Source organism: Adiantum capillus-veneris, chromosome 19 (assembly GCF_014529385.1).
Source record: "Adiantum capillus-veneris isolate H3 chromosome 19, ASM1452938v2, whole genome shotgun sequence".
Lineage (NCBI taxonomy): Eukaryota > Viridiplantae > Streptophyta > Polypodiopsida > Polypodiales > Pteridaceae > Adiantum > Adiantum capillus-veneris.
Window position 1 is genome coordinate 29,065,211 of NC_140949.1, and position 22,394 is coordinate 29,087,604.

Genomic DNA, 22,394 nt, shown 5'->3' on the forward strand with positions numbered 1-22,394 from the left:
CGTGTTTACATAGGCATGACATCCGATTTTGAAGCTAGGAAAAGAGCACACATGACAAATCCACCAAAACTGATGAAACATGATGTGTCTTTCTTTCCCCCATTTTGTCAAAACTTCGAGTTTCATGTCCTGCACAATACACACGATATGAACATTGCTATTGCACTGGAAGCACAAGCAATAATTAGTCAAGATGCAACGTCCACCAAAGGATACAATAATTTGAAGGGACATCCTCCAAACTGCAAGAAATACTATTATTTAAAACACCATAGAAAAATATAGCGTGCAATGAAATTTAATCTTTGTTTTAGGGTCGCAACTCTCATTCAGTTTTCTCTTATGTATTAAAGTACTTCGCAAGAGTCTTGCCCTTTAATATCTGTGATAATTTTATGCCATGTTTCTCTATTATCTGTGAGATTTTTTTAAAAAGTTATGTTCTGTTTAGCTTATGTTCTGCAATTTTTTTCTTAAAGTTATATTATGTTTAGCTTATGTTCTTACTTTTCTCTACAAGAACATCATTCAACTTTCAAATTTTAGGATTCAACCGCTACATGAACTGCAGCTCAATGACTAATCAAGATACTACTCCATCCACATTACCTAAATGTCTTGCAATAACATCAACAGAAATAGACATTCCATTCGCAACCCCATGTCTTATACTTCTACAAAAATGATCAACTAATAAGAAACAAACCATGTAGCAACAACTTATATATTTTACAACAAACTTATACATAAACAAACGCTGCACCTTGTTTTCGGCATAAATTAATAGTATTCTTTGCTATTGCTTCTCAATAACTTATGCACTATACATATCATACATATCATAACTCATTCCAGCACTCTCCAACTTTATGCCTTCTCTTCCAAAGCTTAAGCTTGGCAATCTTACTACGTTAAAATATTCCTCCCATGTAGAAATTCTCTCTCTCTCTCTCTCTCTCTCTCTCTCTCGCGCTTGCAAGGTGGCGAGCATGGTTGTCCTCGTTACGCATGTCAAGATACCAGCTTTGCCCTTTCGCATCTGCAGCGACAGGAGGAGAAGAGTATCGACGGCAAGGGGCCTTTCATTACGAGCAGCTTCACAGGTCCATTTTAGACCTCTATGTTACCCCAAGCCAATATGCGCTGAATCAACTCTGAGCATCTCTTCCACGAGCCATGAATTCAGCAGTGCGTGTGTTGCCAACAGGGATGCTCGTGGCAGTTTCAGCGTTTCACCATACCCTCCCTCTCCTTTGATGACAGCACACGGAAGATGCTGGGTGCCTGTATGCCTATCACTCTGGCTGTGTATCTCTCCCACAGTCTGAAATTGGGTCTTGCAAAGGACATTCAAGTTGCTGTCTTTCGTTCCGCCGTTCAGCTCCTCACCCTTGGGCTTGTTTTAAAGTTTGCCTTCGATGGTGATGGCCTTGTCATTTCAGCTTGTCTGGTTCTTTTCATGGTATGACCATAAAATTCACTCTTGTTTTGTACTTTTCAGCTTGTCTGGTTCTTTTCATGTTACGTCCATAAACTTCAGTCTTGTTTTGTGCTTAAAACTTCGAATACATACTATTATGTTTCAGCACAAATGCCAATCTAGCTGCTTCAAAAACAGACTTCTTTGGTTGACGTATGGACAAGCTTCTCCTTACGTATGCTGATTGTGCTCTCTCTCTCTCTCTCTCTCTCTCTCTCCAAAACTGAAAACGCCGGCCATGCATCTGAGAAAATGCTGGGCTGCTGGCTGGTCTTGCGGCACGGTCTGGTGCCCCGTCAAGTTCCCGGGTTCTCTGCTTCTATAAGCGCCCTATGGGCTGCATTTATAGGATGAGCTGGCTGGGTCGAGCAGGGTTTAATTCAGCCCCACGGCCAACGGAAAATATGGCTGAGATTGACTTATTAAATAAAGCCATAATAAGAGGTGGTTCACATGCGACAATTACCTGTATGCTTGAATGACTGGACCGTGCAAGAGAGGGTATGCAAGTGTGTGACCAGGAACAAAACAAGAGAGGGTATGCAAGTGTGACCGGCTTGGGCATGCATGTTTTGCTAGAGGCTCACAAAGGCGCCATGCTCAATCCTAAGCTACTGGATCATGCTAGACTGTGGCAGAACATGTCCACGTAGCACAAGTGAATTGTCTTCAATCTCGACATCCTTGTGTCATGGAGGCTGCTTTGCTAGTTTTGGGTTACCACCTCGGCTGGCCCCCCACCATCTACTTAGCGCCACCATCTACTTAGTGTGTGGTTCTTACCCCTGAGGAGTAGGCTTTGGTGGCGAATATCGGTCGCTCTCTCAATGGGTGCACCCTCATTGGACGGATGATTGGAGAGTGTAACAAACTGTTGACGTGTCAAAGCCTAAAGAATGGAGCCAACTTACAAATGTGGCCGAGGTGCCTAAATTGTCACAGTGATGACGTGGCTGCCCGAGAGCAGAAACCCTAACCTTAATTTCTGCAAGAAACCCTAACTGCTGAAACCCTAATTCTGAAAACCCTAACCCTAAAACTTGCAAACCCTAATTCCGAAAAACCTAATTCTAAAACTTGCAAACCCTAATTTTGAAAACCCTAACCCTAAAACGTGCAAACCCTAATTATGTTGCCAAAAACCTGGTGCAAAATCTCACCTCATGTCCCGGCACTCGAAGAAAGTGTGCCCTCACTTTGTCATGCCCCCCTTTCCGCGTGTAAGAGCATAGCTTGCATGCCCATGCACGAGAACCTCCCGCCGCCGACAAGGTGCCCTCCGAGGTCACTTCATCCCACCACAACCATTCCTTCGCCTTTTGAGTGTTGCCCGCATGAACGGAGGGGGTTGTAGGAGAAGAAGAGGCCATGGAATCTAGATGATGGAAATTGGAATGAGACTCCAGAGAGCTTGAGGCTTAAAGCCTTGAGACTCGAGAGCAAGAGAGAGCTTGAAAGTTGAGAGCCTTGAACTTTGAAGGCTTGATGCTTGAGAGCTTGAGAGCAAGATAGAAGTTGAGAGCTTGAGAGCTTGGTAGCTTGAGAGCTTGAGAGCTTGGAAGTTGGTAGCTTGAGAGCTTGAGAGATTGAAGCTTGGGCCTTGAGAGCTTGAGAGCAATAGAGCTTGAGAGGCTAGAGCAAGAGAGCTTGAGAGCAAGAGAGCTTGAGAGCTTGTGAAGGAAAGGGGTGAGGGTTTGGCACATTATATAGTTTTTGAGGGCTTACTGTTTTTGAATTTTAAGTTTCTGCTCATTTTTGAATGTTAGAAAAATCTGCGCGTTTTTTCCCGTTCCGGCGTTCCGAATCTGTTCCGGTCGACCGTTCCAGTTTGAGTCCGCCTGTCGGAACGGACTGCTGTTCCGGGACATTCCAAGCATTGCCTACCAGCCGGAACGCCGTTCTGGTGTTCCAGGCATGGTTTTACCCGTTCCCTGGTAACTCTGCATATTGTATGTTGAGCACGTTTCTCTCATGGATGAGCACGAATGTATGCGGATTTTTCATGAAAAGCTGAAAGGTATGTATGTAAGGAAGTCACATTCCATGTCTCTTCCTTGACATGACACAGTTTCCGAACGAGCACATGAAAGTATGAGCACCAAGCGTGGGCATTTCCATTGTGTTTTGCCACAGTTGATTGCTCTAGATCATAAGAGAAAGATTCTATCTCATTGTTTGCGTGTGTGTGGTGAACGGTTTGGCACTCCGTCCATTTGTTCATCTACATTGCATGCACAATCTTTGAGGAAGACAAGATTTTTTCCACTCACTTTACATGAAATAGGTATGTTCATGGTTTTGTGTTGGAAATGGTTTAAGGAATTTTCAGCCATGGAGATTCTTGAAGAAGAAAGAAGCATGACTCTAAACGAAGTTGAAGCATTAAAGGAACCACAGAAGACTTTGTGTCGCTTTCGGCGCGGCCCAAAGAAGCAAGCGTCGCAGACCTTTATGAAGTTCAAGTACCGCACGACCCACACATCAGAGTGGGCCAGCCAAGAGTCCCTTCCAGGATTCCGGATGCTATTGGCGATCTCCCTAAACGCCCATCCGGTACCAGTGCCTCACTTTGAAAAGGAGGGGATGTCACGTGATACATCCAACCCTATGTGTCCGTGGACAAGCTACAACATGATCAGGGTTCAATCAGTCTAGTCAGTCTAGATTTGTTAGGTGCAGCGAATGATTGTTTGTACTTTGCTCAAGATGAGTGCTCCGAACTGTGCTCAAGGTTCCTTTTGTTCTTATGGAAGGTAGAGCCTTCCGTTCTTAATGAGAGAATGCTATGATCACAAACAAAGTGAATGGACACTGTGCGTGCAAGTGTATGAGACTGAGAGATAGAGAGAGAAGAGAGATACGTCACCAGAGACGTTGTAAAACCCTCCTCCGAAGGCTCCACTCTCGTTGGCGAGAGTGGTCTACTAGTGATTACACAAAGTGGTACAATGCGGATGCAATGGACTGATGCAACTTGGGACTATACCGACGACGACGACGGGGACGATGACGACGACTTTAGGGCTGAAATCTGCGGTCTTCTATCTGCTGAAAATTTGCTAATCTTTGGGCTGTTTTGGGTGGCTGAAAAAGACTGTTTTGGCTGCGTTTTCTAGGGCTGAAAATGGGTCCTTCTGCGTGAGGCTAAGGTTGAATCTGCTACTTCTAATGCATGCTGAAAACGCTGAACCAACTGTTGCAAATGGGCTGAAAGCCAAAACGCTGATCTGCCCTTCTAGCGTTAGTGAAAAACGCTGGCTTTTCTGGGACTGCTGGCGATCATGCGGAGGCTGAAAACGCCAGGGCTGTAGAGGTGCTGAGGATATGCTAAAACTCCAGGGCTAGGTGTTGATGGAGAACAAAATGCTAGGGCTGATTGACTGTGGCGATCAAGCAAGGCTGAAATCTGGGACTGTCGACAATGATCAAGGCTGAAATCGTCAATGCTAGGTGGGGATGTTGATGGAAACCAAAAACGCTGGGGTATTTGTGGTGAGGATGGAGACCAAAAACGCAAAGGGTGCTGATGGGGGTTCCTGCTGAGAAGGTGTCTGTTGAGCGGGAAGCTCCTGCTGCCTCTTTTGCTAGAAAGTGCTAACTTGGGTTTGCTTATATATTTTCTTAGCAAAATTGCCCTACCTACTTTTGTTGGAAAGTCACTTAAAAATAATAAGTGAAAAATACCAAAAATAGGGAAAATAGGCTAAATGCACTGGAAAAATCCCCTAACTGATTCTAATGGGAATACTGATGATCATGCTGTGTGCAACCAGAGGATATGTATCTACACTAAGTGACTGGGCATGCACGGTCTACGAATAGACTCACAAAAGTGCCAGATCATTGCTAAATCTAGACTGACTGGATTGACTGAACCCTTGGTGTGCTGTAGCTTGTCCACTAACACATAGGGTTGGATGTGTCACGTGACAAGATTAGAAGTGATCTGGCACTTTTTGTGAGTCTATTCGTAGACCGTGCATGCCCAGTCACTTAGTATAGATGCATATCCTCTGGTTGCACACAGCATGATCATCAGTACTCCCATCAGAATCCATTAGAATCAGTTAGGGGATTTTTCGAGTGCATTTAGCCTATTTTCCCTATTTTTGACATTTTTTACTTATTAATTTAAGTGACTTTCCAACAAAAGTAGGTAGGGCAATTTGGGTAAGAAAATATATAAGCAAACCAAAGCTAGCATTCTTTGGCAGATGAGCAAGGAGCACAACAAGCCTTTGGCAGCAGGTACTCCCCTCTCTCAGCAAGAACCCCTTAAGCACCCCATCGACCTTGGCGTTTTCCATCAACATTTCAGCCTAGCGTTTGTAGCATCGCCAGCCTTCCTTGCCTTGGCGTTTTCAGCATTGGATTGACCGCGGCAGCCTTTGCATCTAGCATTTCCTATCGCCAGCAGAACCACCAGATCAGCAGCAATCACCTAGCGTTTTCAGCCCTAAAGACAACAGCATTCCAGCGGTTTTCATCCCAGCTTTGCAGTGTTTTCATCGCCATCAGAAGGCTGCAATTTCAGCAGCGTTTTCAGTCACAGATCACAGTGGCCATCAGCGTTTTTTTCAAGAAGATTCAGCCTCGAAAAACGCAGCCAAACCTGCGTTTTCAGCCACCCAAATCAACCCCAGATTCAGCAGATTTTCAGCAGTTAGATCCACCCCCAATTCAGCCCGCATTGTCGTCCTCGCCATAACGGTCGTCGTTGTCGGCATAGCCTAGATCTGCATTAGTTTTCCATGCATCATCATTGTACCACTTTGTGCAATCAATAGTAGACCACTCTCGCTGACGAGAGTGGGGCTTTCGGAGGAGGGTTTTACAACGTCTCTTGTGTCGTAGTTCTCTTCTCTCTCTATCTCTCAGTCTCATACACTTGCACGCACAGTGTCCATTCACTTTGTTTGTGATCATAGCATTTTCTCATTAAGAACGGAAGGCTCTCCCTTCCATAAGAACAGAAGGAAGCTTGAGCACAGTTTGGAGCACTCATCTTGAGCAAAGCACAAACATTCATTCCGCTGCACCTAACAGTCTAGTCGTACACACACATATCTCTGAAAGTTTGCGTGGAGCCATGATTGTATCTGGAATTAGCTCAGCACCATTAGTGACACAACAATGACCACTTCGGAATCCCACCAAAGATATGTGCGCTAATGGATTCTCCTCACAATGGGGGCCTCACAAATGTGCAACATACAACAAAGTGAGACATATGCTGTAAGCATTGAGTATATTTTAACATCTCCTATAGCCTCTGGCTCTTGTATGGTGGTCCTCACTCCTTGGTATCCAGGTTATTGTTGATGAGATTGAGCGCCGCCAGGAGATCCCTTGGTTTCTAGTTACCTTCTCTCTCTCTGGCATACAGCTAGAACATCGTCCTCGGCTGTGGCATTTGCACGACGATGAGCTTGGTCATTCCAGGCTCTACCACTTATTACACTGGTGCTATGTGGGTACAGGTATATGTCGCAGGCTTGTGAGAGTTTCCAGATTTCTTTGAGGCGGTGTAGATGGACAGGTTGCTACTGTGAGATTACAGGTGACTAGTCGACCGGCGCCAATTTGGACACATGGCTCGTGAGTGCTCCACTCTACCTCGTCCTCGACAGCAATCACAGCGTGCTGGTCCTCAGTTGATACCCCCATCCCCTCAAGGTCCGGTGGATGGTTGGTAGCATGTTCAGCGCTGCCGCAATGTTCATCGTCAGCAGTCTATTTTTCAGCGGGGTCCTAGCCTCCCTCTAGTCTCTTCATAGAAAGACCCCCTCCAGTGTCTTCATAGAGATTCACCAGCTCCCTCATAGTTGTCAGCCACCCTAGTGAATCCCCCTCCTCAACGCTCTCCTCTTGCCACTTGGGATTCTGCCCCTATCATTGCTGCCCCTCCTCCTCCACCCCCAGCCCCATCCCCATCCCCATCCCCACCATCCCTTTCCTCCCCCCCCAACACACACACACACACACACACACACACACACACACACACACACACACAGAGCCAAGCCCCTCTTTTGCGATGGACATAGTTGTCCCTCCATTGCCAGTAATTGCTCTTCCTACCCTAGATGTTTGGAGTGTACTATCTCATGCCTATCTCATGTACCAATATCTCATGCCTTCATGTACCAATATTGGTCGTTTTATTGGGATTTGCGGATCAGCTGCCGTATACTTTACTCCATGTGGTTGATGGTTGATGGTTCATGCTGGTTTGCTAGTGGGGACATGGGCCGGCAATGTTGGTATGATCGGATTGTTCGTGTTGCACATTACATGTAGATCAGACTCTTAGTCACTCTTTGGGTTTGCTCCCATGGGCATATGGTCTGGCATTGAGTATGTGCCTTACTTTCTTGGGTGGGTGTTGCCAATTTCTTTGTCTTTTGGGATTCGGCAATTGATTTATAGGCCTTGGGCCTTCCAAAAGCAAAGTACATGAAAAGCTTCAAGTCTAGAAGCATCTCGGCCCAAAAGCTAGCGCTAGAAGTTGCTAGCTCAATCCGTACAGCTGCCACGTTGTCAGCCGTTCGCGCAAGTTTTTTTAATTCCTTGTGTCTCTTAGGCCCCATCGGCAAGGTCCCATATGTTGGTAGGAACTGAACTTTTAAAATTGGGCCACTCGGCAAGACTTTAAAGTTGGTAAGAATTCTTTCGCATCTTTCACTAGGGATATGACCCTCTCTGTTTGGAGTCCGTCCTTTAGGTCATGCCACGTCATCACTTTGTGACATATCCCCCTCTTGAAAGAAATGTAATCGAGGAAAATGTAATCGTCCTCGATTACGCCTGCAAAAACGGACATAGGACAAAAACTAGTTCAATAGACATTGACTCTTAAGTACCGACGCACTAGACGACACATCTAGTACTTGCACGAAGGCGACATTCACATCACATTCACATCACTATCACCGTCGAGATCTTAGATGAGAGTCACAATCACTGTAACGTATTTAGTAATCACATCTAGATCGCACCGATCTCTCGCGGATGTCTTGATTCACTTAATCTTGTTACTATCATATCCACATCACCCCTTAGGTGACAACTATCATATCCACATCACCCCTTTGGTGACAAGACCGAAATGCACTCAAACACTATACACATGAGAGAGCACATATAAGAGATTCATTTTAGGAATTCTCATTTCAAAGTACTTTTCATAAAGTCACAAAAAAGAATACTGTTAGCATGTCAGTATGCCTGAAATCACAAAAGAAATTAGTGACTTTATTCCGTTTGGGTAGTATGTGACAAAGGAGCGGAGTAACTTCCCTCTTGTGTAGTCCGCATCACACCAGATTCAACCTGCTGATCATCAGTAACTCTTGGAATAGTCGATGCTAAACCAAAAGCTTCAAGGTAAAGCTCTAAAATCCAAGGAGTATTTGCTAGGTCCTCCTCCTCCAACCATTTTACATCCAAGGCCTGATACTTCTTAAACTTGAATAAATACCGGCGTATCAACTTACCTTTAATTTTCCTTTCTTTGTGAGCAGGATCTGTTCTGGAATGAGAATCTCCTCTGTCTCTTCCACCTCAGGTTGCTCCTCTGACGCCCTGTCCACTCGCACCTCACCTTTGAAAGTTCTCAATAGACTCACATGAAATGCATTGTGAATCTTCCAAGTATCTGGTAACTTCAGTCTGAAGGATACATCATTTATCTTCTCTTGAATCTGGAAAGGGCCATAGCATTGCATACTCAACTTTGGAAAAAGTCGCTCCTTACCCTTTTGTTTTCGTAGGCGTGCCTTCTCAAACCGTAAAAGCACCCAATCATCCTCCTTTAGTTGCAAGTCACGCCGATGCTTATCCGCTGCCTTCTTATGCCATGCTTGAAACTTCTCGAGAGCCTCTCTCACCTTAGCAAAAGCAATGTCCAGATCCTGAATGTATTGATCTACTTCAAAAATCGTATCCTTGGTGCTTAGAATAGGTGGAACCGTCCTAGCACTCTCTCTAATCTCAAATGGCGCCTTCCCCATAGACGTATGTACTGTGTTGTTGTAGGCAAACTCCACCAAGTCAAATACTTCTCCCATCGAGCCTTCTGATCAGAGGTATGACTTCAACAAGTCCAAAACCACTGAATTCACTATCTGCCCATCTGTCTGTGGATGGAAAGAGGAAGAGAATTATAATTGTGTATCAATATTCTCACAGATTGCCCTCCAAAACAAATTGGTGAAATGGGGATCTCTATGTGAAACTATAGACGCAGGCATACCATGTAGACGAAAGATCTGTGAGACAAACAGTTTAGCCAAATGATCGGGCTTAACTGTCACGAATTGGTGACGTGGCAGGCCCCCGACAAACACACACACACGCTAATTGCTGACGTGCAGTACGGACATGTGCTGATATGGCAGTACGGCTAACAGTACGGACCTCCGGAAATTCCGTTGACATGCTGACGTCAGGGCCGGATTTTGCGCTCACAGGTGTACGGAATTCCGCAAATCGCGCTTACGTTTTTCTGGGCAGATTTTTGGGATCAGTTGCTTTTGGAACAAACTACTAGTTGCTTTTGAGTTTAACTGCTTTTGGGGCTCTGCTTTTGGCATCCCTTATAAGAATAAAAGAGCCCTAAGGGCCTCACTCTTCAGAGTATCTCGACGTAGAGTCTGAGAGCAGAGGTCCCTACGGAAGCTGTACTTTGCTCAAAGATTAATATAAAAGAAATACCGAAAGGGGCGCCAGTCTTTGGGGCCAATCTCTCTTGGCACGGAACTATGCCGGGCCGTGTCGACCAAATTGAACTATGAATTTTAAAGTTGTGAAGTATTTAAAGTGATCCTTTCTCGTGTCGCGACAGAATCTAGACTTGGGGTGCCCAAGTTTGTTACAATGGTATCAGGGCACGAGCGATTTCTCTTCTATCGGGAAATACGATCCTTTTTCTCGCGACACTTTTGGATTCCAACAAAGATCAGTCGACTCCTTCTGCCTCTGCCAATGCGGGAGGAGATCGCGGAGAAGATTCTCATGAGCAGTCGGAAGAGTACGGCCCACCTCGGCCTACTCAGGTTGAGATTGAAGAGGTTGAACGTCGACAACTCGTTGACGAGGCAATGAAGCAGATGATTAAATTTGCTAAGGATCCCCAATTTGTAAAATTTTTGACCCAGCAGGCGATGACTGAAGTTCATACTCTGTGGCAGAAAACCACCCAGCCACCAATCAAACCGGCGATCAAGAAGCCTCCTACTCCAATAATTTTTACTGAAGAAGAAGTCCATGATGCGGTCCATGTCCGAATCAATCAGATTCTGAATATGAAGAAGCTGACGGAAAAGCAATTGAAGCAACATAACAAGGGAACTAGCTTCCCCAGTTACTTGGGTCAAAAATCCACTTTTGAAAAGAAAGCAGAAGTAACATGTACGCTTTGAAGGATTGCCAAGTTCGTCCTCATCTTCTGATAGCTCGAACACCTCATTTTCTTCTGACTCAAGTGATGAGGCCAGGAATGGCAAGAAACGACGGACAGATCACATGTTTTATGCAAGCAGTTTTACAGAGCCAATCAATATGATTTCCTGGACGACAAGGGCAAAAAGCCCAAAGAATTCAAAGAGGGAGGACATGCAGTAAAGTTTGAGCATTTTTCAGGGTTCTGAGATACTCCCAAGGCTTTAGCCTTTGTCCAACAGTTTGACATAGCATTTTCTGGAGGCCGCTATATAGAGCACTCCAAGATCAGACGGGCGGCATCCTTCCTGAAAGGAAATGCACGGACATGTGGTCCACTCTGTTATTAAGGAAACAAGTGCCGACTAAGTGGTTGAAATTTAAGAAACTCTTTATTTCTTCATGGCTCACACAAGAATACGAACGAGATGTGATTACTAATTGGAACCATGTTTGGATAGCCAAGACAAAATCTTTGGATTCTTACTGTGAAAGATTTTGGGAAATTTTTCTACGTGTTTTATCCTTTAAGAAGATCAAATTTAAGGAGCAAATTGTTGTGGGCTTCCCAAAGAAATTCAAGGTTATTGTCTCGAAAGGAAGTTCGAGTCTATACAATAGCTGATGGGACACACAAAGCGGGGATTTGCTATACATTCGGGTTAATTGACTTACCCATCAGATGAACCTTCAACAAGTCATAGCAGAAACAATCAACGAAGATATAGATGACCTTCATTGATAGAAGACCAAAGAGATGAATATTTCAAAGCAAGGAAGTGTTTTGAATGTGGAGAACAAGGACATATCGCTACAAAGTGTCCCAAAAGGGCACAAGAATCAGAATGACTGGCAGATTGAAAGAACAGCAGGACGAGGCGATACTCATCTTTTGATAGCTCGAACACCTCATTTTCTTCTGACTCAAGTGATGAGGACAGGAATGGCAAGAAACGACGGACAGATCACATGTTTTATGCAAGCAGTTTTACAGAGCCAATCAATATGATTTCCTGGACGACAAGGGCAAAAAGCCCAAAGAATTCAAAGAGGGAGGACATGCAGTAAAGTTTGAGCATTTTTCAGGGTTCTGAGATACTCCCAAGGCTTTAGCCTTTGTCCAACAGTTTGACATAGCATTTTCTGGAGGCCGCTATACAGAGCACTCCAAGATCAGACGGGCGGCATCCTTCCTGAAAGGAAATGCACGGACATGTGGTCCACTCTGTTATTAAGGAAACAAGTGCCGACTAAGTGGTTGAAATTTAAGAAACTCTTTATTTCTTCATGGCTCACACAAGAATACGAACGAGATGTGATTACTAATTGGAACCATGTTTGGATAGCCAAGACAAAATCTTTGGATTCTTACTGTGAAAGATTTTGGGAAATTTTTCTACGTGTTTTATCCTTTAAGAAGATCAAATTTAAGGAGCAGATTGTTGTGGGCTTCCCAAAGAAATTCAAGGTTATTGTCTCGAAAGGAAGTCCGAGTCTATACAACAGTTGATGGGACGCGCAAAGCGGGATTTGCTATACATTCGGATTAATTGACTTACCCATCAGATGAACCTTCAACAAGTCATAGCAGAAACAATCGACGAAGAGATAGACGACCTTCATTTGACAAAAGACCAAAGAGATGAATATTTCAAAGCAGGGAAGTGTTTTGAATGTGGAGAACAAGGACATATCACTACGAAGTGTCCCAAAAGGGCGCAAGAATCAGAATGATTGGCAGATTGAAAGAGCAGCAGGACGAGGCGATACTCGTTTCAGAACAAATTTTTTTGAATTAGCATTATTTTACTTTTTAGATTTATAAAACAAGACTTTTTTAGAAGATGATTTTGAATTTTGAATAAAATTAATGTTTTATAAAAAAAATTGTAAATTCCGGAAAAAGAGTAGGATTAAGAATGAGATGAAGCAGTGACAGCTCCTGAATGAACCTGATAATGAATAATGGATCACGACTAATTCAATGGAATGAATGACTGGACCACTCTGTTCAGAATGAACTTAATGATAATCTGGGATCATTGAAATGATTCTCGCACACGACAGTGCTTGAGGTGAAAGATTTCTCGCACACGACAGTGCTTGCGGCGAATGACTACTTGCACACAAGAGTGCTTGAGTCGGAAATTTAAAAAAAACCTCTATAGACATGATCGCAATATGGAATTAGTTAACTCGACATCAATGAAGTCGGGAAGGATCTAGATGTGGTTACTAAATACGTTGCTGGCAGTCATGGTCTGAGATTTGGAATGAATGTTTCTGTGATTGTTTGACATGTGATGTCCTGTGATGTCATGTGCAGTGATGTGACTGTCGTCTTTGTACATGTGCTAGATGTGTCGTGTCTGGTGCGTCGGTACTAATAGTCAGTGTCTACTAAGACAGTTTATGGTCTTTGTCTATTTTGCGAGCGTAGTCGAGGTCGATTACATTTCTTTCAAGAGGGGGGTATGTCACAAACTGGTGACTTGGTAGGCCCCCCGACAAACACACACACACGCTGATTGCTGACGTGGCAGTACGAACAGATGATGGCGTGGCAGTACGGCCAGTAGTACGGATGCGCTCCTTCAAAGCATTCAAGTCCACAAGAAAACGTTTACATTCCTTGACTTCCTCTTCAAGTTGCATCAAACGCGTTGTTTGTATCTCAAGTGTCCTCTTGAGATTCTCATTCTCAACCACAAGAACCCTCAACTTCGAAATTTTATGTTTTTACATCAATGTGTGGAGGGCCTCGTGCTATTTGATTGAGGCTATAGATCACCCAAATCGGAGTTCAGATGAAGAAGTTATGATCAAAAGAGCGAGTTGCTGTCTACTAGGTCAAAAATGGCTGCACTATATATATATATATATGTATATAGTGCAGCCATATATATATATATATATATATATATATATATATATATATATAATATATATATATATATATATATATATATATATATATAATATATATATATATATATATAGAGAGAGAGAGAGAGAGAGAGAGAGAGAGAGAGAGAGAGAGAGATTATCAAAAGTAGACTTGGATTAATAGTTGCTCTAACAAAATGAGCAATAGTGCATCCATATATATAGCACTAGTTGTGCTTTGCATAACGCATAGTAGGCTGCCACCACTTATGCTCAAATGTCAATATCCTCTTAATTGCCCTTGACACATAGGTGTTTACTTGTGTACCTTTTGACTTTGACTTTACACATCACCTAGGACAATTGGCTGCATACTACATACAAAACTTTTCACATACAAATAACTTTAACAGGAAATTGACTTAGCTGTTAGACCTAGTTCCTGTATACTAGATTGGCGGTGTATGTTTCAACACCCTCCCTCGCCGACAATCTAGGAAAACTCAACGTCAACACAAAGACATCATTTTTCTGTTATACCTCTCCCAAAGTGATGTATCGAGCATTAGACTATGGGTGCTACAAGATGTGATTGCCTCCTGCATCACTCACCTTGTCATGCCTAAAAGGCCAAATCATCTTTGATGAAACAAGTGTTAGCCTCTTTGAGAGAGGCCTCTTCTTCAATAGCAAGTTTAATCTATTAAGTTTGCAAATATCTTCTTTTTGATGATGCAGTCTTTCTCAAAATGCCCAAGTTTACTACACAAATGACAAGGCCCTTCTATATTCTATATGGCTGGTGCGTTTAATGTAGAACCAAAAGATTGTTGTTTCTTCGTCTTCTCCTGCAGAGCTTAATCTTGGAAGTTTTTTTCATATATGTTAATTTATGTTCTTTATTTAGCAAAGAGGCTTCGACATCTTTCATCTTTGGGTCTAGAAAGTTTACAAGTGTCGTGTGAGAATTTTTTTAGAAGAACTGCAATTTGAATGTCCTCCTTATGTTTCGCTTGCAGGAGGGGGGATCTAGCCTAGACGCCGTCGGGATGGGCGTCCAGTGTCCGGGCAGATGTAGTGTGAATACGGCCAGTGTGGCCGGCCATTATTATAAAAGGGAGGCCAAGGCCTCATTTGCAGTTATCGACCCCCACTGGCAGAGTGCCAGTGGTTAGCCCACGAGGCTAGGAGTGCGCGAGGTCACCTCGAGGAGGTGAGGCCGGGTGGTATGGGATGCCCGGTCTTACAGGTGCACGTCTACGTCCTCGGACGCTGGCCCCAACACAGAGGAGCTGCCGGATGGTGGCTATGATCGGGTGGTTCGTCCGACGCGTGTTTGTAGGCGGTCTGTGTAGCCGGGAGATCCACTCCCTGTGTTCGTTTCATGGTATCAGAGCTGGCTGTAACTAAGTCAGACTTTGTAAATAATTAATTTATTTACGAGAAAAGAATTATCTAATTAGTTGTGTGCACATCAGAATAGATTTAGCAGTTTTGGGGTCTCAAGTGCGCCCAAGTTTGGGCCAATGCACCTCAGGGAGACCCTAGTAGAAAATACCTTGAAGCCCTAGCGATTGGGAAATCGGGTCTTCAATGAAGGGGTAGATAGTAGCCTCAGATTTCAGGCTGAGAAAATTACGCGCGCTAGTGCAAGCACAGGAATGAGATGGGGTCCTTAGAATAATAATCCTAAGGCCTGATTATTTTACGTCCTTAGGATAAGTTAGTTAAAGTATTCTTAAATGATTTGCGTTGGACCAAATGGCCGGACAAGTGCGAACAGGTAATGCCAGAGCAGTGTCGGTACGGCATTGCGCTGGGGAGCAACTAACAATTTAATTGGTTGCATCTATGTGTGCAGTTGTGCACTTAATTGCACATTTCATTAACTAGCATAGGATTTTTAAAGTCAAAAGTTGAATGGTTTTTAAATTTTAAAGTAAGTGTGCCACTTGGCACACTTTCCCATGCAATCTCTCTCTCTCTCTCTCTCTCTCTCTCTCTCTCTCTCTCTCTCCATGCTAGCGCCCCCTCTTCTGGGAGGCTATAAGAGAGCAGCCCCTCCCCCTCTTGCCAGGTTGGCAGTGCACTACCCCCCTAAGTTGAACGTCCTCTACGCAGTGAAGCTCTCCATTGAAGCTTGAGAGCAGCACCTTGTGGTGTATGTGGAGCCTTTGTGCACCCATCACCTAGAACAAGGCCTCTCATGGTCATAGGTAGCTGTGGGAGAAGTTTCATCGCGTAAAGTAGTAGAAAACTCTTTTTCTCTCTCTACTAGCTGCTGCAAATTCTCTATTTCAGCCCCTAATCACCTGTATTAGGGTGAATTTCAGCAAAGCTTTAGTAGGAAACTATTCCTCTCTACCTACTATACACACGCACAAAGTTTGGAGCATTTCCGTCACGAAAAGGACCTCCGTTTCGGCATTGGAACGTACTCAGGTAACAATTTCTGGTTATGTGCAGAAAATTACAGCAAGCGCGTGTGCGTGTGTTTTGCATGTTTCCTTCGTGGGTTGACTGCAGGAATGATTATGTCCGAAGAGACATAGTTAGCGGAAGATAGACTCTCGTTTTTGAGAGCTTCCGATGAGTTTTGTGGAAGATAGACTCTCATCTACGAGAGCTTCCCAAAATCTCACAGAAGAGGAAAGATCCTCTTAGTAGTCAGGAGAGCAGTTCTTCTACTCTCTCAGTCAGAAGAAGAAGAAGGACAAGAAAGAATAGAGGACGGGCTTTCGCCCCGTTCCTGTGCTTGTAAAGAATTTTCCGTTAGTAATAAAGATATTCTCTTTATGGGGGGGGACCAGCCCATCTTCTGGTCCCCTATGATGTGTCAAGCTTTCACTCTTTCTCTCCAAAGTCTCTTGAGTATATAAATTGCATTTAACAGTCAGTTTTCGCTTCCGTATTTTTGTGACAGTGGTATCAGAGCAAGGTCATCTCTCTCTTCCTTAAGGGATTGACGACTCTTGGCAGACTGTAGAAATGGGAGGACGCGAGATAGAGTTCTCTCTCCTTCAACAGCAGGTGGAAGAGTTGCAAAAAACTCTCTCTCATCCAGAACTCCAAAAGATTCTCCATACTCTTGAGAAAGGGAAGGAGAAAATGCCGATGGGGTCGGGAGAAATCCCGCAGAACCCAAAGGCGCCAGAACCAAGGAAAGATCCTTTGATTGGAACCTCCCGCATGCACGAGAGGCACAGGAAACCTCCAGAACGTCATGTGCAGTTTAACCCAAAGGTTCAAGAGCAGGATCTCCCTGATTCCACTCAGATCTCTTTCATGAAGGATTTGGATGACATAGTTGCTCCGGAAGACATGTTCCTGGAAGATCCGTCGCAGCAAGAAGTGCATTCAAGGGAAAAGACTCTTGTTCATAAGGAGTCTAAGCGTAGAAAGAAGGAGCATTATAAGAAGAAGCACCACAGGTAGAAAACATTCAAGTCGGGAGACAAAGATGTGAAATTCGACACCTACAATGGGCGGCGTGATAATGACAAAGAGTTGGCTTTCATCCGCCAATTCGAAGTTGCATTTGCTGAAGGGAATTTTAAAGAAAGATCCAAGCTTCTCCATGTTAGTATGTACCTGAAAGGCACCGCCAGCAGTTGGTGGTTAACCCTTATCTTGGAAGATCGTAAACCCCAAGATTGGACTGCTTTCAAGAAGGAGTTCTACGCACAGTTTCTTCCTCCGGACTATGAGGAGGAGGTAAAGAAAGAATGGGATCGACTTTCACAGTCGGAGAACGAAACTGTTCCACGCTATGTGGATAGGTTTTGGGACGTTCTTTTGAAAGTCACTCCATTCAAGAAGATTGACGATTCAGAAAAGATGCGCAAGTTTGAAGCAGGATTGCATGAAGCCTTGCAAAAGGCGATGAAGCTTTACCCTCGAGGTAACTTGCAGATACTTATGGAATCAGCCCGCATAGCTGATGGAATACATGACAAGGGTACTCCCAGGAAGATGGAGCAAAGCACTTACCATGCCAAGCATAAGGCTCTCCATGAGCAGCCTACCTCTACTTCTTCTTCTCAAAAGAAGAAAAGAACCGCCTCCGAAGCAGAAGCAAAGCCAAATCAGCCCAAGAAAGGGAGATATCTCTCTCCTGCTGAGTTGCGAACTTACATTAGTGAAGGAAGATGCTTCATGTGAAACCGGCCTGTTCAATCCAAAAAGGGCGGTAGACTTTACTTCAAACCTTGATTTAGCTTTCACCCATTATTAGTCGTCTATTATACCTGCGCTATAGTGACACAAGAGAGGGGAATGGGATACAGATGCTAGAATGCACCTGTATGAGAAGACCGACATCCGATTGGCCCCTAACTTAGGCGCCCCTTTTGGTATTTCTTTATTGTTCAAAAGAGGGAATAAATGCTGTGGATCCCTACAAGCTGCCCCGCACAAACTTGGCTGAATTTCAACTGTTCCGGCCTGATTTCGGCAGCATAACTGCACTAGGACCCTTCACAGTCAGTATTCCCACGCATTGACTGACTTTCCCGACGCATACGGGCACTTTGTAAAACCTGGCGAGAATCTGCAGCACGCTGAATTCTCTGTTTTCAGCCCTGAAAATGCGCCAGATCGCCTGTACAGCGGTCCCCTTGCGTCCCCGAACCTCCTGGGGGTATTAGGGTCCGTTTAGGGCCAAAACCCTAAACCTGCAAAAATACACAGCAGGCTGTAATTCACTGTTTCGGGCTCCATTTCGCGTGCCGGTCGCATCCGTAGCAAGTCCTCGAGCTCCCGCACCTGTAGGGCTACTTGCCCTTTGAATCGGACGAGATTTTTGGCGTGAAACCTCTCCGAATTCACCTGTACCTGCGGGGGGGTTAGCCGCTAGCTAATCCAGTACCTGTGCAAGAGGCTCTTGCCTCGGCAATCGCGCATGAACCCACACAACTGTACATTGGTCAAATGAAGAGCCCACTAGAGGGGCATAACATACTGCCAAAGGGGAGAGAGAGGGCAGTGCGTAGCGTGCAGGGCATCACTCCTGGCACCGCACTGTGCATAAGAGGGAAAGCAAGCACTCCATAGCTCTCAATCTGTGACAATATCTGAAAATCAGCCTCCTCTCTCATTTTAGGCGCCCCCTCTCTGGCAAGGAGTAGCAAAATGCTCACAGAGTGCCACATGGCACATTTTCCGACTTTGGGCATTCCCGGCTAAAAATATCTCAACTGATGCGTCAGTTGACTTTGCAGCAGAGCAAGAAAATGTTCCCCTTGTCATTCCGGAGGTAATGACGCCAACACATTTTCAGGTCCCAAAATAGCAGTTCCCTAAATTTTAGGAGATGCTGCCATTGTATCTTTCTAGGTCATCCGACCCTCTTTGTACACTGCGGCGACATCCAAAACTGAAATGTAGCCTCTGTAGCAAAGGATTCCACTTTGGCTAGTCGATGACCCCACTTGGCTAACCATAGTCCTTGTCCAACCTTAGTGCTCTCTTGCCCTCAGGCCTGGACTCCCTCTGGACAGTTCCACACTAGCTATGCAATGCAGGGCAGTTAGATTTCCCGAGGGGTGTTTCCAAAAAGTGAAAGTAAATAGATAATAAGAAAGAAATCAACAAAAAGGATAGATAGTAGTCACACGCTGGTGACATACCCCCCTCTTGAAATCTCAAACGTGCTCGTTTGCATCTATGTCGTGCATGCTTACAGTCAACACTGATGCATTCAACACCTGTCGACACATGTACGACACATACATGCTCATTGTCAACCGTGGTGTATTCAACACCTTGTCGACTCATGTATTGCCTGCGTGTGAACCCTGTCCCAATGACATAGTGGTAGCTTCCCACTCTGCCATTGCTTTGAGTCACTAACTTTCCAATGACAAAATGGTAGCTGCACATTTTGCCACTATCTTATAGTACACGTTGGATCCCGTAACACTTTCAAGCATACCCAAACTGACAGTTTAAGAATGCAGTTACACATGTACTCTTTAATAGAAGCAATTACTGTATCCTTGACAAACTGACAAGAAATACTCACTTCTATAGCACTAACCAAACTTTTGGACATTCCATAAGAGCAATTGCCAAACTGACAATCTGTACAGCTCTAACATTCATGTAACAGGTATTTCATTTGAGCTCACTTTAAATACCATGTACATCATTTGTTTCAAAAGCCATTGTTACACTGACAATCCATGTAGCTCTGAAACTCAAGGGGTCAAGGTAGGTTGCAAACCGAAGGCTTCCAGATAAAGTGATAACACAGTTGGTGACTCTGCAAGTTCACCTTCTTCCATCCACTTAGCATCCATTGGTGGATAGTTTCTGAACTTTACCAAGTAACGCCTAGCAACCTTGCCTTTCACTTTTCTTTCTTTGTGTGCCAAAATCTGTTCAGGGACCAAGATCTCGTCAAGTTCCTCGACTTCCGGCTGATCTTCAGCTGGCATATCTTCTGGCACATCACCCACATAGGGTCTAAGAAGACTCACATGAAACGCATTGTGAATCTTCCAACTGTCAGGCAATTTCAGCCTATATGCAAGATCACTGATTATGTCGCACACTTGAAAAGGCCCATAGTAACGCATGCTGAGCTTTGGAAACAATCTTTCCTTGCCCTTTATCTTCTTTAACCTTGCCTTTTCAAAGCGTAAAAGCACCCAATCACCAAGTGAATATACCACTTCACGATGGTGACGATCAGCTGCTTTCTTTTGCTTTGCCTGAGTCTTTTCTAAGGCCACTTTGACCTTCTTGTACATTTCATCCATGTCCTGAACATACTTATCTGCTTCAAATATCTTGTCCTTTGTATGTAGTATGGGAGGAACTTTCTTGCCACCTTCAACTATCTCAAAAGGTGCCTTGCCAGTTGATGAATGCACTGTATTATTGTATGCATACTCCACCAATGGCAAATACTGCTCCCACTTTCCTTTATGCTCTGACACATAACACTTCAGCAGATCTAGGACAGTAGAATTTGCCTCTTCAGACTGCCCATCTGTTTGAGGATGAAATGAAGAAGAGAATTTGAGCGTGGTGCCCATATTCTCAGACAAGCCTCTCCAGAATAAACTTGTCATGCGTGGATCACGGTCGCTAACAATCGACTGTGGCATGCCATGATACTTGAAAATATTGCTCATAAACAAGCGTGCCATCTGATCTGGCTTTATCTTCTTCCTGACAGGAATAAAATGAGCCTGTTTGCTGAATCTGCAAATGATGGTCCAAATACCATCGTTTCCTGTCTGCGTTCTCGGAAGATCAAAGATAAAATCCATAGCAATACTTTCCCATGGTTTATCTGGAATAGGTAGTGGTTGCAATAACCTTGGTGCCTTTTGCCTGTCAAACTTGACCTTTTGGCATATTAGGCATTCTCGCACAAAGGCATCCACATCTCTTCTCAATGTAGGGCAATAGAAGAATGTCTCAACCGCTTTAACTGTAGCATCGATGCCACGATGCCCTGCATACAGTGGGACATGACTCTCTTCCATAACTTTGCGTCGCAATGGCTTTGTGACACACAATCTGCCATGCATCATCATGAACCCATCTTTGAGAAGATAGTGTTCATGACGTTGTCCTTGCATTAGCTGCTCGAAGACCTTTGCAAAATCTTCATCATTTTCATACTGTTCTCTCATATCATGAAGTTCATGATGATAAAGAATTGACATAGCTGAAATTTGTGGCTTCCTTGACAAGGCATTAGCCACAACGTTCTTCTTGCCTTCCACATGCACAATCTGAAAATGGAACATGGACAAGATATTTGCCCATCGCATATGCTTCTCAGATAACTTTGTCTGTGTCAAGAAGTATCGCGAGGTCTGATGGTCCGTTTGGACAACGAGATCTGCACCTAGCAGGTAGTGTTTCCAACTTAAGAGCGCATGAATCACAGCCAGTAACTCTTTCTCATAGACCTGCATGGTCATCTCTGGCCCTTGCAAAATTCTGCTCTCATAGGCTACTACCCTGCCATCTTGCATTAGCACTGCCCCAATGCTACTACCACAGGCATCACACTGGACCACAAATGACTTCCTAAGATCTGGCAACACAATGACTGGATCTGAAGTCATCTTTTCCTTTAAGAGATCAAAAGCTGAAATCTCTTTCTGTGTCCATCTAAAGGTGACTGCCTTCTTTTGAAGAGCATGTAAAGGTGAAGCAATCTCAGCGAAATTTCGGATAAACCTTCTGTAATAGGAGCATAGTCCCAAGAAACTTCGGACATCATGCACCGTCTTCAAATCTGGCCATGACTTGATCGCTTCAACTTTTGCAAGATCCATTCTGACACCATCCTTTGAGACAATGTGTCCCAGAAAGTGAATCTCTTCCAGAAAAAACTCACTTTTCTTTGCATTGATGAGCAACCTATGACTGCGTAGCTCTTTGAACACAATGGCCAAGTGATGCCTATGCTCCTCTTCATTCTTTGAGTAGACTATCATGTCATCAAAGAATGTACCAACAAACTGCTGGTGTGGACGGAAAATTCTGTCCATCATCCTATTGAACGTAGCAGGAGCATTTGTGAGACCAAAGGGCATCACTAAAAATTCGTAAAGGCCAAACG

General features: G+C 44.2%; 1 protein-coding gene across 1 annotated transcript in view; it reads left to right on the plus strand.

Moving 5' to 3' along the window:
- The first annotated feature begins 935 nt into the window (after positions 1 to 935).
- Positions 936 to 22,394, plus strand: part of LOC147433761 (protein ALUMINUM SENSITIVE 3-like) — a 67,031-nt gene continuing 45,572 nt past the window's right edge. The window contains exons 1-2 of the mRNA XM_086489790.1: positions 936 to 1,103; positions 1,208 to 1,462. Coding sequence (XP_086345916.1) covers positions 990 to 1,103; positions 1,208 to 1,462 — 369 coding nt within the window. The 5' untranslated portion in view covers positions 936 to 989. The remainder of the gene's footprint in view (positions 1,104 to 1,207; positions 1,463 to 22,394) is intronic.